The sequence below is a fragment of the Argiope bruennichi genome, chromosome X2 (genome assembly GCF_947563725.1).
Source record: "Argiope bruennichi chromosome X2, qqArgBrue1.1, whole genome shotgun sequence".
NCBI classification, from domain to species: domain Eukaryota; kingdom Metazoa; phylum Arthropoda; class Arachnida; order Araneae; family Araneidae; genus Argiope; species Argiope bruennichi.
The window spans coordinates 30,592,284-30,611,940 of record NC_079163.1 but is presented as its reverse complement, the minus strand read 5'-3'; the positions used below and the strand labels follow the sequence as shown (position 1 = coordinate 30,611,940).

The following is a 19,657-nucleotide window of genomic DNA, read 5'->3' as shown; positions in this document are numbered from 1 at the left end:
ACATTCTATATTTCTTTTATGTTATCGATATTCCTCATATTGATGTTAATACATATATCGTAAGGAAATTTTAATAAACCTCTAATTTTCACAATAATTTTCCTAATTCTTTTCCATTAAGCCAAGTTTACATTGAAACAGTTTATTGGAAAATCACACTATGTCGATAGGACAGCGTAGATTTCTATCTGCATTCAACGCCATAGTTAATGATAACAATGTAAATAGACAGTAGTACATTATCCTGAGAAATAAGTTTCAGCATAAAATGAAACATTTCTTCAACTGCTTTACATAAGGACAAATACAAGGAGTTGCAAATTAGAAAGGATATAGGATAATTTTGACTCGATTGATTATAAATATAAATTACATTTATTTTAGTTTATCACAATACTTTACATTTTATCAAAATTTCCATTATAAAAGGCATAGCCGTAGCTGTATTATAAACGCTAAACTTCAATATTTGAAAAAAAAAAAAAATACTGAAGTTCACAGGTTTACGAATGACTTTGAAAATCCTAAAATGATATATTAACCTGTCAAAGTTAATATCCAAAAATTATCGTTTTTCTGTAAAACGTAAAGATTTCATTATTTTATTAAAAGTGTATCCCCATTATCAATTTTATTAACAATTAAAAATTTTGACTGAAAACTGCGTTCAAATTTTTTATTTAAAAAATATTGACAGTTTCATTTAGGATTCTTGAAAGTTTTTGATGTGAATAGTTCTAATCCCTCTTGAAAACTTAAAACTTTTTTTTTTTTCAAAACGAATCCTGTGCTTGATTACTATGAGCATGATTGCTTTCTGTAGCTCCTTTAAAGCTACATTCATCGTGGTATTTCATAATTTTTTTTCTTTTATTCACACTAGGAATACAAAGGCTAAGCGCGTTACATTGTTAAAGAAAAAAAAAAAAAAAACACCCTTCGTTTATGAAATTTTAGATTTAAAAATAAGCAAATCACGGACAGAATAGGCAGATTACTAGTAGCTTTCCCAGTGTTAAATGGAGTCCTTACACTTACAATAATATGGGCCCTTAGATGCATATGTTGGCTTAAAATTTCTCAAGATCGAACTATTAGAAATTAATATGTTTGCAAAATGAATTTTGGTGAACGGAGATAAAATCAAAATTTCCACAGACAGTTTGTGTTTTACACGAATATTAAAAACCAAATTTATATTAGATACAGATGTTACATATGAATTTTTGAATCAAATTTTGTAAGTCTCATTTGCGTCATTTGAATATATTTCGAAACTTAGGGAATGAGTTTGGTTACCCCCGAATATGGTCAAGAATTAAAAATTCCTATCCCACATTTTTAAATTAAAAATATTTCTACACATCATTGTCGTCAAAAATTTAATTTCTTTTTAATGTATTCTTTCTGATATCTTTGAAGGATCATATGCCCAGTGATAATGGTAATAAATTTAATTCTCACACACTTAGTCTTAAAAAAACACTTTATATTTAAGTGGCAATTGATTTATTTGCATCTCAATTAAAAATATTTTAAAGAAACAATTAGTTTATTTAAGAAAAGAAAAAAAGTCAGTTAAACTAATAATTTTAATGCGAATATTATATGCATTTTTTTTCCTTTAAGGAGAAATACACTATACACTGGAAATGAAATTAATATTGTGATGAAATAGTAGAAATAAAAAAAAAAAACCAGTTTTCTCCATCACACTGCTAACTATATTATTGATAATATATAAAAAATATGCATCTACACTTTATGTCAACATATAAGTTTTAAGTTATGCATTTAAAAAAGTATTTACATTTGGATGAATTTTTATACATCACCCAAGATGTATTTAAAGAATTACGAAGGAAAAATTATCATTTTTTATAAATTTAAAATATGACTATGAATATATTTTCCAGTAATTCACAAATATTATTTCTTCTGATTCTTTTAAGTTAATTGAATGATGGAGAAATATCTCACAGAATTTGGAATGCAAGTTAACTTTTCCCATAAATTCCATCATCCAAATCACAAATTACCATCAACGGCTATTCTCTCTTTGTTGACAATTGATCGACAACTGGTGCTCTCTTTCTTAAATTCTCAAAGGGGAAGGACAAATTTGGTCTGTTTTCACGAACAAAACATTGCCCTCAGCTTTGGAGTAATGAATGGAATTCTCACGCTAATCAGACTCAGATGCTTAAAGTAATGTGAATATCAAATCGTTTAAATCATGGGAAAATTTTAGTAATAGTAGTAAATATGTTGTTTATATCTATTTAAGGGATATCGTATGAGAAACTTGTTTGGAGTAATAGATATTTATAGAAACTTCTTTGAGAAAAAATATTTTTCTGTGTAGGATGAAATCTTGTTTACATACTAGATGGAGATAAGCTTCTTTCCGAGATAGTTCGAGGGATGATTCTTACCACACGGTTGTTTCGTGAGAGTTTCTTCCTGTCTCTCTTGAAACGCCTTTCCTGTTTCTCTTGAAACGTCAAAAGGTTCCTCCGCAACTACTCAGAAGGTCTTTTCCTGGAATGTGTGTCTCTATGTAAGGGTCTTTCCCCTATGCATCAATGGATTCTGCTTCCACCGGCTTGGAGAGATCGAATCGAGGTTATTTTCTATCGTGATTTAAGAGCTCTAATCGAAATGATCACCATTAAGATTATTTTGATGATTTGAATCACAACTCTGCATGAATAGTATTGATTATTTATATTTGTGATTTTTTGATATTGGTTAAAAATTAACAATTCCTCAACTATTCTCCATCCCTAGTATAGAGATAATGAGTTATTACTTGAAATAAAAATGGGGGAAATCGAGTTAATAATTTTGGATTAAATGACCGGTCCTTTTGCTTTGACAGTTATTTTAAACATATAAGTTACGCAGAGAAAAAAGTAAGAACTTGAAAACCAAGTAGATATTATTAAATAAAGAATTTTTAAAATTTAATTAAGACAAAACTGGCCTACTTTCTGTAAACTGAAGCTGTAAAAAATCGTTAGGCACAGAATGAAACGTTTAATGCATTCAGCCAGAAGAATCAAAGTTAAAACATTATCATAATATGGTCTCTTGGACTAAAAGCTCGAATTTTTAAAAAATTCCCTCACCTTCAGTTATCATACAGTATTCTTATATCCATACATTCCAATTGTAGTTAATGACCTTTCTGCTTTCCAGAGTTTCCCTGTTCCCAGAATGTGAAGCGTGTGGCCATGATCATCTGGAAGGTTGTGATTCTGCTTTTTCTACTTTGGATCTTCATGTGCTCCCTCGACTTACTGAGCACCTCCTTCAGATTGGTCTGGGGAGGCCAGGCGGGACGCATCTTCCATGAGGGTGAGCTTCTGCACAACCCTATCGTGGGACTCATGTTAGGGGTGTTGGCCACGGTGTTGGTCCAGTCTTCCTCTACCTCTACGTCGGTAATCGTCACTATGGTCGGAACGCACCGTGAGTATCGACTATAACCCTTTATCCTGTAATCATTTTTGTATTGACTGTTAAGCTTTACAAAGAAAATTTACTGAAGAACGAATTATGATTTTACTAATCAAGGTTAATCTTTCAAAATCCATAGTAATACTGAGATAAGACATACAATAATAAGATTGCAATTTTTATTGTGACTGTAACAAATGAACACTGAAAGAAGTTACCACAGAAATCAAATGATCCGATTAATTTATTTTAATGCATTGAAACTTGATAGTGGTCCAGATTAATTGAGAGAAATTTAACAGTAAAAACTGTCCTGTCTGTTTCCACTTCTCTGGGCTACTTTCTTTATTTACCTAGGCTAGTTCTCATTCCAGACAGCAATAACATATGCTTTGCGATACAATATGCTACTGTCTGATTAATCAGGCCAATAGATCTCTGTTAGTGGGGCTACGCCCCGTTAACGCAGACAGTAAAAGTAAAGACAACTTCAATCCCTTTACCTTATAATCACGTGATGTAAATAACCACGCAGGCCATCTTACTGCCTGATATTGTATTGCGAGACACATTCTTTTTCCTTCTGTTAGTAGCGAAGAAGATTCTATAATCGATGAGTCATAGTTACATCATGTAAACACAAATTTATTCTACTGATTAAAGACAGACTATAACATAAAATCCATATTATTTTTGTTGTTTGCCTTCAAAGTGAATCAAACCTAGTACAGTTTTTTTTTTTTTTTTTTTTTCTAATTCTTCTTCCCTAAATAATAAAGAATTGTAATAATTTTTTCTCAGCCATGTATAGCATACATTATTATATTGTCAGTATATATAAATCCTAAATTGCTTATGCATTTAATAACAACCAAATGTTTGTATGAAAATCGTTTATATCTAATTATTATTATATTTTTGTTATTGAATGTTTTATACATAATCTTTTGTAAGAATTTAAATACAAAAATATTCGTTTCGTTCCATTCGAAAATAAGCTCATTTGTGGGAATTCGCCGTTTTCGCTATTTTTCAGTGATAAATGTGCGTGACGCCGTGCCTATCATCATGGGCACCAACATCGGCACCTCCATCACCAACACAGTTGTGTCCCTGTGCCACTCTTTCGATGGAGAAGAATTCCACAGGGCCTTTGCTGGTGCAACCGTCCATGATATGTTCAACTGGCTGGTCGTTATTGTTCTCCTACCATTAGAGGTCGCAACAGGTAGCTCTATTGAATTTTGCTCTCTTTAATCACACTGAATTTTTTCTATGTGCATTAAATTTAATTACATTAATATTCAGAGATTTCTTAACTTAGATAACAAAATATTTTTCAATAAATTTATCTAATGAAAATTCGACGATAACATTTTAGTTTAAGTGGGGTAGCAACTATAAAATTTTATTTGTTATTCATCGATAAATTCAGCTAAATTTTGCTAAATATTTAAGGTGTACAAAATCCATAGATGTCTTGATATTATTAACGTACTTTCCACCACCCCATGTATTAGATTTCATTAGAACCAATGTGGGGAACAAATACTTGGCTAGTTCTAGATTCCGTAAAATGTTGTGAGATACATTGCTGGATAGTGTTCGTAATAACGTTCTGGATAACGTAAATTAATTTTCGTATTGCTTTTAAAAGTATCAACGTATTTAAAATGCTGAAAATGCAAATAGTGGTAGGATGCAGTTATCAATATAAATAACTGCATCCTATCACAGTTCTTCTTCCATAGAATTCAGCTTCTTATTTTATGGGAAATCATCATTAGTTACGCAAATTCAAACTAAGAAACCACAATTTTTCACCGCAGAACATATGAAAAAGAGATCACAGTACAGATGCTAGAACTGTATATTTTGATCAATACCTCCACCCCCTCCTCCCCGCACATTTTACATCAGTACACATATCTTCGACGAAATTAGCTTCTTAAATATATCATCCCTTTCTCTATCTCACCTCATATTCTTTAAGAATAAAATTTGAACTTATTAACATCCTGAAGCTTTTATATGAGATTGTAAATGCTCGCAGTAAAAATTAAAAATTATAAAGAATATTTCTTTGGGAAATTTGGATTTCATGTCTCAAGACAATGATTTTTGAAATGCTCTTAAAGAGAACTCAGCAGCCTAGGCTGAAATCGCAGTGAAGTATAATGTGATGTATGATTTATTACTCGATTGAAATTTCTGTTGGCACTAATTTGCTTCCAATTTTTGAAAACTTTTAAAGTATTTTTGAGTAAAAGAAATAATACTGATGGAATACTTTACAATTTCACACACACACACACACACACACACACACACACACACACACACACACACACACACACACACACACACACACACACACACAAAATTACATACATAAGGAAGGAATAACTGCATGTCAATAGTACAGTATTTACTTCAACAAATTTCATTTTAATTAGAATTGACAACAGACGACGATTTACTAGTAGATTTTTTTTTGTACTTTTACTTTAGTAAAAAATGTAAGCGTTTTTGTTTCATAAATAAAAAAAAATCGATGATTTTATATCAGTGACTTGAATGCTTTCCGTTTTTAAAACTCCAAAAAATGAGAAATATTTTTATTATTCCCCTATTTATGCAAATAAAATGAGGGGGGGGGGTTGTTGACTATAAAATGTAATTTCTTAAAAATTATACGGCAGCATAGAGATGGGAAAAATGCTGTAGAATGAATATTTCGGTGATTAATTTAGTATATATTGTTGCAAAAACAATTGTGGCAATTTTTTTCCTACGAATCAAAGCACTAATCTATCCTGAATTTATAAATGAATTTTTACCAATGATGTAATTTCCATTTTGTGATAATAGTTTCTCATCTTTTTTGCAACTTCAATGTCCCACATTCATAGAACTTTTAGTCCCTATATATATATAAGTTAAGTGCAATTTTGCTGCATTTTTATCACTGCCATTTCTCCCATTCAAAGAGCTTTATGAAAGCATAAATAATTGATAATGTGATGGTGCTAAGTCCGGTTTCTTAACAAAACTCAAAGAATTTTGTAGGAATCTCTATAGAATGTGTATGATCTTTTGTTATCATATTGGACAATTCTTCCTAAACGATTTGTGAATTTAGGATATTTTTCTTTGATTATCTGATCTTTTTCTGATTATCTGATATTTTCTTTGATTATCTTTATCTGATTTCACTAGTTTTTAACGTTACACATTAGAAGTCATTAAGAATACACAATATCTTCGTAATTTTATCAAACTAATGGCATTATCTTCAGCTTTTGGCCTACTTTCTGCTGCTGTTCACGATTTCTCCAGGATATTTTAAATTGCTATTTTAAAGCAAAAAATTCATAATTATTGCCATTTATATTTGGGTGTCAAAATGGACAGTTAAATAAGTTTGGGGTGGGGGCAAGCCATAGGATTCATACACTCCCCCCCCCCTTCATTTAGAGTGGAATTTAAGCATTAAATCTTTTAAAAATCCTAAAATATACAAATGCCTGTTGTAAGGTGAAAACTGTACTGGCAGCCTTTCTCCAACTTCATGTGTCAAAATACGATAATCCAAATTGGTTATGGCAATTATTTAGTCATAATCAACTTCAGATGGTAGACTGAAACGTTGGTCATCTTTTAGAGAAACTTAGCGGAAAGAAATTTAGTAAACCAATTCTGATATTTGAGTAGTATTAAAATATGTATGAAATCCTAAGAAGGTTAATCATCAATAACAAATTCCATTTATATCTTTGTGATTGCCAACCGCTTTATTCCCTTTGCGATAATAAAACAAATTTATAAATATTCCCTCTTTCTTACTTCATCTTAAAATCAACTCGATGTAAAATGCTTTAAATAAAATAATGTGAAACGTGTATCAAATATTTTGTTAAAGTATAAAATGTTAAAGATAGCTATCATGAAAAGAAATAATTCGTTTGACTGATAGAAAATATTGAAAAAAAAAAAAAAAAAAAAAAAAAACTAGCTAAACTGTTTGTTTTTGAAAACCACAATTGTTTCTACACCAACTAAGTAGATTTTTAATTCAAATTCAAACGAACCAATTTTTAAAATATTTCAATACCCTGCAAATAGTTACGATCATGACACCATTCTGCCGATATATCGTCACAGTTACTGCATGTGGCAACTGACTCTGGCTACTCATTTCAGGTTACTTAGAAAAACTGACCGGTGCCATCATGGGATCTGGTGAGTGGTTCCATACGGATGGAGGAGTTCAGAAACAAGGCTTTGTGCAGACCATCACAAAGCCCGTCACCTTGTTGATAGTACAGGTGAATCTTTCTCTTCTGTTAAGCATAAAATAAACGCTTGGTGTAGTAATTATTACACTGCGCGCAAGATGAAATCGAATTCAGCATAATTAATTTTTTGAGAGAGGATTTGCATTAAGTATAGCTCAGATTTTAAAAAAGTATGGATAATTTAAAGAAAATTAAATTTTATTTTGATCAAAAGATAAAAAAAAATTACAAATTTAAATGTAAGGATTTTTATTTCTGTTGAATAACTAAGTGTATGATACAATTATTCTTTAAGAAGAGCTGATAACTTTTGCTTCGGAGAATGGCTAAGGCGACTCTTAAAAGTTTAGCGGTAAGGATCACAGCTTTTTTCTCGCCTGTCTTAAAACAACTTCTTTCTTTTTTTATTACACTTAATCTCCAATGCAAAATCAGCCAATAACCGTGTCTTTTTTAAAGATTCGTCCTAATTCTTGTAAGTTAAATGCACTTTATCTTCACCATCGCTACTTTTACTGTCGGCTAATATTGCATCGTCTTCCAGTTCTTCATTTCTGGTAATCTTTTTCTTCCTGGTAATCCTTCATCGCCAAGTACTTTTGAAATTTGTATGATTCCTTGTCTTCATTTTCAATATGGCAACGCGAACAGAATTTTGCAACCTATTGTGAGTAAATGAAATTCTAAACTTTAACAAATTAGATCAATATAATTAATCGTTCGAAGCAAATCCGAATCGAACGAAGGTTTACTGTACTAGAACGTATTCGTCTTTTATTCAACTACCTAATATCACAAGTTGACAACTCCGACCAGCCTTGAAACATATGGATAAACCTGAATGATCGGACCACTGTGACAGCATTGACAGGCCAGTGTTGCCGGGGCGGTTGTACCTAAGGGCCATCAACGGCCACTATTAGATATTGTGTATAAAATTAATTTTGAAAAATTTATATAAATGAGAGAAATAAAACATAGGAAAATGAAATTTATGTTACTGAAAAGCTGATTTTTTTTGACATTAATATCGTAAAATAATTTTTGCTTTATAATATTTTCGGAAAATTTCGCAGAAAAAAAATCTCGTTCGATTTTTAATTCATTGAAATTTTAAGATGACAGGAGATTTTAATAGCAGTATTTTTTTAATAAAATTAAATAAATTATAGAATTCACTTAAAAGAATTAAAAAACGTTGCCAAAATATTTCAAAAATAAAAGAGAAATATTTAAAAAAAAATAAAGGTATAGTAGCTCAAAGTCTTAGCATTTCCTGGCAATGAAGTATCTATAATATTTCTATTTGGTAAAACAATAAATTGATCTAAATTTAGTCGTTGCAAATTGCATTTAAAATGAATTTCGAAGGCTCCGTTAAAATGAAATAAACAACTATACCATAATGAAATTAGTAACATTAAAAAAATTATTTCGCCGTGTTTAAAAATGATTTTCTTTATGGTCTAAAAGTATTTTTGTACCCTAAATATTTACAAAATTATCTTCAAAAATGGCGAAAATTATCTTAATTTTTGCTGTTTACTTAAGTATCTTGAATTAGTTAATTTTGAAAGTTGAAAATAATATAGTGGGTTTCAAAATTCATCTCAAAAATTTCTCAAAATTCATGTCAAATTTCAACTTACAATGCTCACCTTTTTGATATACTTTTACGACTGATTGAATGATACAAGAATCTCTTCTTTTATATTATAGATTTATCCTTTTACCTTTTAATACGTGTGTAACGATATGAAACCCTGATCTGATTACGATCGTCATTGCGCTTTACATTCAGTTCTTGCAAGTGTGAAATGGAAGTCTTTAATGAATATGTTTGAAACATTCATACCATTACATTAATCAAAACTTCGTCCTTTTAATGGACCGTGTAACATTTGACCTGGATTCCGCTGACTCGTATCAAGCTTTATGTCTTTTAGATGGATTAGATCGGCATTAAATAAATAAATAAATAAAAATAAAAAAAAGCCGTGTGGTCAAACATAAATACGTTTATTTATAATGCTACTAATCGCTCTTAATGGCATTGCTAAAAATTTCCAAGGAGCATTAAAAATCTTATTTCCTAATGAGAATTTACATAACAAGAATGGTGATAGCAAAAGAAATAACAAGAACCATTGCCATGATACCATTTGAAAATAACAAGAACTCGTTGCCTATGCTCATAAGTTTTTTTTTTTTTCCATAATTGGTTTTAGACATTGTCAAGGCGCTTTCGGGCATTGTCATGCCCTTACTATCGAGCATTGAATAAGAGAGCAAAATATCTCTAAAGTTCTATGGATATGGTACAAACAAGATTCGTAATTACATTTAGCCAGCATACACTAGAATGAGGCCAGCTGGTGCGCCAAGAATATTGGTTGTATTTACTTTTAATCAAAACTTTTTTGCATAATTTAATGATTTTAATTTTCCCAACAAACATTTTTTTAAACATGAAATCGTGATAGACATCCAAGCCATATTAATTTAATAGCTTACACTTGTTCTATTCACTGTGTATATGAACCATCTTAATAGAATGAAGACACATGGCATCATAGTACTATTAAAAGGTGTATAATGTATACTGTCCAAATAATCTGTATGGACAGTATACATCTCTATCTTCTAAGTTTCGTGGTATTTAACTTCATTTTCTTATTCCTCAAGTAAATTACAAAGATATTAAACAGAAAATAGCTGGATGAAATATTTTATGTAACTGTGAAATCTGTTTGAATTTTGATTCAGAAATAAAATCTATTGTTAAAAATTGTGATTTTTTTTTTTTTTTTTTTTGAAAATTGTCAAAATTTAGAAATTTTTTCAATAGCAACTAAATAAATATCTTTAAAAGGTCAATTTTGTGAATTTAAAACGCTTTTAAAAATTTTAAAATTTGCAATTCCATTAATTATTTTTATTGTTTAATTGTTAAAATTCACAGTCACAAATTTTCAGGACAGTAGGTAGGGGACTAGGAAAAATCATTTTATACATTTTAGTCCGTTTTAAAAATGTGGAATATTAATTTTTTATTTAAATAATTATTAGCTTTAAAATTTTCATTTTCTGTAGCTGCACACATTTTTAGGCCCAGTTTTTAATTCTAATTTCTTAGATAAATCGGCATTTTGTTGCTGCCCCGTCAGCTTCATATTTACCAAGGTACTTATACAATTTCCTAGAAGTACTGACCTCTTCTCATTGTATTTTTCTCTATAGGTGGACAAGAAAATTTTAGAGAAGATAGCTTCGGGGCAGTTGAATGAAACTGAGAAAATTTCTCTCTTGAAGGTTTGCTCCCAGAATGGAACCAAAAGGCCTTGTGAGTAACGATCTCAAATTTTTAAAAATTCTCATGTCAATATTTCTAACTCAAAAACTAGTTTTTAAAATATTAGCAAACAACTAACAATCATTTTTTATTTTTAGTGTTGACATCAGTTCATGAAACATCGGACCAAAATTTCAGTAAAATCTATTTTTGAACGAACAGATTATTTGAATGATATCGGCAGGAAAATAGCCACGATAGCTTGATGGCTCGGATTTGGATAATCTTATCCCTCAGAATCCATTCTTTTGGATATTCACTGTGTGTATGATTCTGGTGCTTTCCAAATCTGATATCGTGACTCAGAACGACCAGAATATGATTTTTTTTAATTTTTTTTTTTTAGTTTGGCGAGTGATCGCCAAACGTTGTCAAATGACGGTTCTGTCTGTGACATAGCAAATCTAATAACGCCTGGGCATTCAATATTTTCTTGCAATCTTCCTCATACTTTGCTTTGAAATTCTAATAATTAAAAAATATTGCATAAAGAAATCTATAAGCATGCTTCTAAGCACTTTATAGAGTAGAAAATGTCTATTAGATTAATTGTTTTTTTAAATGCAGTTTGTGATCCTTGTATTTCCCTTTTCTTCGGGAGGATTTCAATACCACTAAGTTACCAATGCATAAGTACCTATAAAAGTGCACAACTGCAAATATTGCACCAATGGAAAGAATAAATGAAAAATTTGAAAATTCTACAGTGTTATTTTCTTTTTTTATCTTTATTATTTTCTTATCTTTGTTTCAAATTTAGGTGGTTACCTTCTGGAAAATATCGCTGGATCGGATTTCATATTGGGATTATGTCTGCTGATTGTATCTCTCCTACTGCTGTGTGGTTGTCTCGTAACTCTAGCCAAGGTGCTACATTCATGTATGGGTGGTCCTGTTGCCTCTCAACTACGACACATCATCAATATCGAGCCACCCTGGCCTTATCATTTGCTTACCGGCTGGGTAGCAATGGCCCTCGGGTGTGCTCTCACTGTCCTGGTGCAGTCAAGCTCCGTCTTCACATCTGCTCTCACACCACTGGCAGGCATGGGGCTGGTGTCCTTGGAGCGCCTCTATCCACTCACTTTGGGTTCAAACTTAGGCAGTACGGCCACGGGACTACTAGCTGCTTTCGCTGCACCACCAGCCACAATAAAGGACACATTGCAGATTGCCTTTTGTCAATTGTTCTTCAATCTTTCTGGGATCATCCTCTTCTATCTCATACCAGCTACCCGCCTACCTATTATGCTTGCCAAAATGTTGGGCGAGATGAGCAGCCGATACCGATGGTTCAGCCTTTTATACCTCTTGGTAATGTTTCTTCTACTCCCCTCATTTGTACTTGGACTCTCAGTAGCTGGGCCGCAAGTCTTTGCAGGTGTGGGAGGACCACTGCTAGTGCTGATCGTTATTATAGGGGTAATAAACGTCCTGCAGCGCAAGCGACCATCGCTGCTACCCTTGAAATTGCGAGACTGGTCCTTCTTACCAGAGTGGATGCACTCTCTAGACCCGTTAGACAGAGTTATTGGGCATATCTGTTGCTGTCCGCAAAGCGAGAGACAAGATTCCTCAGTTCCGGACGTAATTCCCAACCAGATTGAAATGGACATTCTTCAGCCAGTTTCGGCGTCTTTCCCCGTGTTCACGCTGAACTCGTCAAGTGTGTCCGACCCCCATACTTTGAATGGAGTCGGAAACTCGTTTCCGGAGAGATTCTAAAACCCCTGAAGACGAAAAAGTTCAATAAGAGCTATATCAAACCACATTAGGATTTCTGGGATACAGCCGCTTTCCTGTGACAATCCCTCGTATGAGCAGATATTTGCCTTGTGACAAAAGTGTTCTTATTTATAAGCTGTTTTTATAAGATTTGTAATTGCATAAGCTATATAGTGGGTGTGATTCCAGATATTTCACACACGCCCATCCTATTCATTGCAGCATGTGTCTTGATTGTGCCGAAGAACTCACGTATAATGTTTCAGAGCACAATCTTTTCTGGTAGGTACCATGGAGTTGGTGATATCTGATCGAAGTATTTCTCATTTCTCTGACTCTAAAATGAGCCAACATCAAATCGAAAACTGAATAGTGTTGAATGCAGTCCTTCAAATTTTGATCAAGATCTTAGTTGAAGATCTTATATTTCCATAATCATGATTCTATTCCATCATCTTTTACGATTATATGTATTATGAGAAAGAAGGAAATGAGATTGATAGTTTAATTACATTAGTTTGTTTATATATCTTTATGTATTCATATATTATGATAATTGGAGAAATAATTTTGGCGTTTCTTCTGTTCTAAGAATCATGATTTGGAAACCCAGAATGAAATATTTCCAAGTGCTAAAACTTTGATTAGTGTAAATTTCTTAATGACCAAAGGATTCTAAGTTTGGTTTCAGAATTAAGATTATAGACTTATTTATTCGGTTAGTCGATTTAACAGACATCACCACCAAAGCCTATGTTATTTTGCTTCCCAGTTATTGGCAGATTTAAATTTAATGCTGTAGTAATTTAGATTGTACTATAGACTTCAGTTTGAAATCTATCTGGCCCCAGATCTAGAACCAATTTAAATTTCAGCATTCCAATGACATCCTCGACTTTACAATGCAGAATTTTGCCGACAGATGTAGGCAACGTTTGTATAATAAATTCATGTTTTATTTTTATACTCCCAGAATATAAAATGGCTAATAAATCTGATCCACTCCAGGTGAAAGTCTTCTTTTAAAAAGCTTATGTAGCGACAGTGGCAACTGCCAAGCTGGGAAGTTCTTTCGACCCCGACACAGTCTGCAAAGACAAAACACCCACTTCTTGACAGAAACTCAAATTACATGATTTTTCTTAATGAGAGATAAATTAAGATATGCTGTTGTATGTAGGGCTGGCTCGAATTTTACTTTGTCAGGGAAAAAATTGATGCTTTTGAAAAATTTATTTTTTGATATTAATTTTTGCAAATAATCGATTTATCAGTATCATAACCATGAGTCAGGGTTCACAATGAATCGAAATACAGTGAATCGATACTCATAATTAATTTTCGCTTTTGATGCTTAAAGTGGCATTTATTAATCAGTTGTGTGTTTGTGTGAATCTCACCTATCGAAAACGAAAATAGGACAGAATTTAATAAAAATGTAAGTGTTTACTTTTCTTGCCCTTCATTGTTTTTCTTCTTTGTACATAATTTTTGTGAACATTTCTGTAAATATTGTCATATTTTAATACGTAAAAATACTTACTTTAGGCACGTCATTTTATACTTGCGGCATCTCTCTTTTTAAATATATTGAAATAACAAAAGAACTGTAATTAAATTAAAAAGGAATTTAATTTAAAATATAAAGACTAACTATTGATATCAAAACAAAAAATATTCATTTGGTTAACACATAAGAAATATGTCAATTTTAAAAATAAATACAAATACCACATATGATATTTCAATATCATTTAAAATTCATCATAACTCTTCAATTCTCCTTCAATAATTCTAATTCATATTGTAGAATTACATGACAGACTACATTAAAATGATCATTTTTAAGCAGCACAGTTACCCACTGCAAACTTTTTAATATTTTTCGAAATTTCGCCATTGATTATTACTAATCTTTAGTTTTTAAAGAATTTAAATTTATTTCATTCCGTTTGCTATATGGGATAAAAAATTGTAAAAAAATTACTATATAGGCATTCAATTCCATAGATAGAACAATGATCAAAATATAATTTTGAAATTACTTTTCATTTTATTAAGAATTTTATATATAGTATTGTTTTCACTAATCGAAATTAAGAAAACCTACAAAAATAAGTAAATTAATTTTAAAAAATCGGTATTGGTTATTTTTAGTATTTTCAAGCTGTTATACAAAATTAAATTGCTATAACAACTAAAAAGTAAACTCTGGGTTTGATAACTGAGGGAAAAATGCTTCATTATGAGTAACTCAAAATTACTATCCGGGAGAAAATGACAGTCAATGCCTATGGTTTCACTAAAACAAAATTACAATTAATGTGAACTATTTTGATTTATTATAATACATTGCTTTCGTTTAAAAATTAGTAAAAATTGGGTATCGTCCCAATATGCGATCTCCCTTACTTAAATGTGTAGTTACGCTATGGATCAATAGGTGGCGCCCCTTAAAGTGGTAAGACTTTTTTTTTTTTTTCATGGGTCATTTTATCGTACATTTAAAATGAAAGGTAAGGAATTTTATCTTGCGATAGTCACTGAAGAATCAACTGTTCAATTTTTTCGTGAATCGTCTGATGCTAAAAATATATACAAGCAAAAAAAAAAAAAAAAAAAATGCAAACGATTAGAAGGACAGTAGGTATTAGGTATGACATGTCAAACTGACAAATAATTTAAAATTTTTATTTTTAAATAATAATTTAATATAATAAATAAATAATTTAATTTTTATTAGTTTATTTCATATAAATTATGCTTTTTAAAATTTATTTTTATAAATATTCATGTGACGCCATCTTTCCATCCGTAAAATAACTACACAAGTAAGTAAGGTAGATCGCATATTGGGAGAATACCAAATATTCATTATTTTTTATAATATACAAATATTTTTTTGACAAAATGAATATTTATTATATAAACAGAAAAAAAAAATCATGCACAGAACTGCAGGAAGTCATATTCATAAAATATATCTTTTTCTGGACTTTATTTTTCAATCAATTGTTTTGCATGAATTTTCTCGTACGAAACAAAGTAATTCAGTATTAGATTCCATTACCTTAATGCTTTGAATACAAATAAAAATGAGTTTTTACCCACATTGCCAACTCTTCCATCTCATCCTCGCCATTTAATTATCAATAAACAGAAATAAGATTAGAAATTCCAAGTGCTAGGGAACAAAAAAATGTAATTATGTTTGAATACCAATGATCGTTTTATTTTGTGCGGATAAATTATTTTTGTCAGAAACGCAATAAATCACTCACGATAATGCAGCAAATCAAATCGAATCCAATATTTCCAGATCGATGCTGTGATCAATATTTCAGGTGTTACAGTTTATGTGCATATTCATTCTTAAAAAGAGTAAACTTCGTCTAGCTCCTGATCAATTTATGGGCACGCAATGAAAATAATAATGCTGAGAGAAATAGACGAAAAACATTAAGTAAATGCGATGCGACTTGATGTAATGTCCTATATGGTTTTAATTTAAATAGAAAATTTGACTTTTGTTTTTATTCGATTTTATTCCATTATATATGTATATTTATTCTTTAAAACTATTTCGTTATCGTTTTGATACCGATTTTCAATGTTTCATGAACTGTTGACAGTACACATGAGCTCATTCTAATCGCAACTCAATAGCTACTTTCTAAACGGTTACGATAGGCATCTATTTCCGATTTGAAAAATACTTTAAATGACGTAAAGAATTATATTTTATGTAGTATGAGTCAATGAATGTACTTCTAAAAAAATTAAGATGCCAAATTTTAATTCCCAAGTCCTGTTGATAACATTTAGTAAAACGTTTTTGACACATTAACATTTTAAACAAAAGCAATATTTTATATATATATATATATATATATATATATATATATATATATATATATATATATATATATATATATGCACTCACATCAACCAAGTAGTGATGCTTCGAATATCACTATTTTAGACCATTTCAACCATCTAGGAAGACCCATCAATCAACCTATTCTTATTGACTCAATGAACATTAATTCTAGACATTATGAAATTCTGAACTCTTCCTGATACAAAAAAAAAAAAAAAAAAACCCAACTTATTTTAAATAAATATATAAGTAACAAGAAAACATTGATATTATTTAATATCCCAAAATCTATTATAAAAAAAGAAAATGACTGCGAATTACAAATGTGGAAAATTGGAATGCAGAAGCTAACAGGCTGAAAAATTCCATATGAACAAACATTAAAAAGTCGATATTTATTATTATTTATAAAGTTCCGTTGCGCTCAAGTCTGCAAGATGTGCTATGGCTGTTTTTTTTTTATTTCTTGTTGATGAAATTAAATAGAGAAATTGATCTGCTTTCATTAAAGCCTGAAGACAGCAGCATTTAGCAGAATATTTTGTAACAATTTTTCTATCATATTTTATATACACATAAATGAAAAACACACATTTTAACACATTCCTTTTTTAAAATCCTGAATGTGACTGTAAATAATTCAAAACATCCATTAATATCAGAAGCAATAATAATGATTAATTCCAATATTTGATTCTCAGTCCACTGTTTTGAATCTTTTTTTTAATTTATTTATTAATTGGAAATGTTTTATTAGCAAATGAGTATATTGTTACACAAACAGATAAAAAAAATACATAAAAAAGAGTATTTAACTTTTTCAAGTGAAGCTTTTCAAATGACGGAATAAAGTTCTAAGGCTTAGAAATCCCGAACTTCTTAGAAACTCAAGTATGCAGGCACACATTAATAAATTAAACCCAAATCTACACTATTTTACCAAAGTCTAATATCATAATTTTATTTACAACAAATTTGTAAATGATAACGAGTTTGTAAACATAAAATTACAATACAGATTTATCACACATCCATTATATGATGTCCCCTTAAAGTATTTTAAAACTAATCCGTTAATTGTTTCATTTCAGAAATGATACCTTCTGCACTTGAATTGTGTAAAAATATAAAATAAATGAAATGCAATTAGATGACTTTACATTTTATTGAATATTTAGATATCCATGAAACAGTATACATAGTATCACAGTTAGTTATGACAAATTATTCCAATAAATTAACTTCAAACTCATACCATTTTCATTAACAAAGGATAATCTAACTGGAATATCATAATTATAGATAAATAGAGTATCCTAAATTGAGTATGCTCAACAAAATAATTCATGTAAAAAAAATAAGAGCCACCAACAGCAGGGCTACTATTTCATTGGAATGACTTGAGCATAAAACTAAAACAGTCTCTCACCCCTCTTTTAATTCAACCTCATTCTACATATGGGTAGAGCAGTAAAGATTTTGGCAAATGATTTAGATATTTCACACGAATTTAATCTTACTTGAGTGAAGTGCTATATTTTAACTGCGTTACATTGAAATATATTTTGAAAACAGTCTGGGAACGCATTACACATAAACAATTTCCAACAGGGGCACATAATTTAAGTCGGAGGGAGCAGTTCAGGTTCTTTTCAATAATTATTAAATCCTTACTTTTCCACTTTTGTTAGAAAATATACATTAAATAATTATATATGTAAAAAGCAAATACTAATGGTTGAACTATATTATTATTCAGATAAACGCAATAAATCGCGTAATTCATAAAATTGTAATTCATCATTTTTAATGTTTTTTAATCCTTTTAATCAAGAAATATTCAATATTTGCTTTGATTTAGTTTAAATTAGTTGTTATATATTAACGTCCCGTTTGAAGCAACACTAGGGCTATTTTGGGACGGACCTCGTAATTTTGAACCGCGGTCAGATGACGAGGACGACACCTGAGCTGGCACCCCCCTCTCCACACTAGCGGGAGGACGTTTGGTCAGGACGGATTTAACGTGCAACAGACCCCCTTACACGACGGTTCTTCGGTGGAATCGGGTCTCGAACCTGGAACACTCCGGTTCCGAAGCGGAGACCTTACCACCAGGCTACCGCGGCCCCAATATTTGCTTTGAATTGAATTATAAAAAAACTGCATGAACCTCTGCTGCTGCCATGAACTGCTGTCTGCTCCTTTTTAAAACTCGATTTTAATTTCAATCAAAAAATGTAGTCCTTTCGACCCGACTTTGGTACGATTAAAGCTTCAAATTTCATGTAAAAAGAATTCTTTTTTATGATAACCCATGTAAAAGTAGAGCTTATTTACCCAACAAGAATGATACATAATCTCCGGGATGTATATGCACATTAGAGCCAAAAGGATTAATAACCATAACATACGAATAACGTTTTTACCATACGGATAAGGAAGCACACGGTGTTTGAGTTAATTTAAGGAATCAAAATTTTATTAATTTTTACAAATGACTTAATCACAGCTAAAAATATCAAAGAATTCATGATTGAAAGCAATTGTCAGGCATATCACTGTAAGTGAATGGGCTAAACATGATTGTAAAATGCTAAAATCAAATTTTAAAAATGAAACTGGTTATAATTATTTTTAAAATAATGTTTCTGTAAAGTTTTATAAAAAACAATAACTTGAATAATTAATATTCAGTTACTCAAAAGACAAACTTCTTCAATTCCACTCAAATATTAACAAGTAGGATTTACATTTTCATATAGAAAAAGTTATAAAAAGCTGAAAGGTGCAGGAAGACATAGTTGGTGGCTCCAGGTAAACAAATATCTCACAGTATTGTATTAATTATTTCATGATTAAAAAAGCTAAGATAAGAATAACAGTGCTTGAGCAATGAGTATCAAAACAATTGTAATGATTGCTTGAGAATACTGGTTA

At 30.7% G+C, this 19,657-nt stretch overlaps 1 protein-coding gene across 1 annotated transcript; it reads left to right on the top strand.

Annotated features, from left to right (window-relative positions):
• The first annotated feature begins 1,428 nt into the window (after window positions 1–1,428).
• LOC129959676 (sodium-dependent phosphate transport protein 2A-like) lies at window positions 1,429–13,009 on the top strand. The gene is made up of 6 exons (XM_056072565.1): window positions 1,429–1,444; window positions 3,202–3,474; window positions 4,499–4,690; window positions 7,666–7,790; window positions 11,001–11,103; window positions 11,873–13,009. Exons 1-6 carry the CDS (start codon window positions 1,429–1,431, stop codon window positions 12,835–12,837), a joined length of 1,674 nt encoding a protein of 557 aa, XP_055928540.1. The 3' UTR covers window positions 12,838–13,009.
• Window positions 13,010–19,657: the final 6,648 nt, after the last annotated feature.

Coding starts and splice junctions, on each gene's coding strand:
- LOC129959676 (XM_056072565.1), top strand. Junction 4,691..7,665: donor ACCATTAGAGGTCGCAACAG/GTAGCTCTATTG, acceptor TACTCATTTCAG/GTTACTTAGAAAAACTGACC. Junction 7,791..11,000: donor TCACCTTGTTGATAGTACAG/GTGAATCTTTCT, acceptor TTTTCTCTATAG/GTGGACAAGAAAATTTTAGA.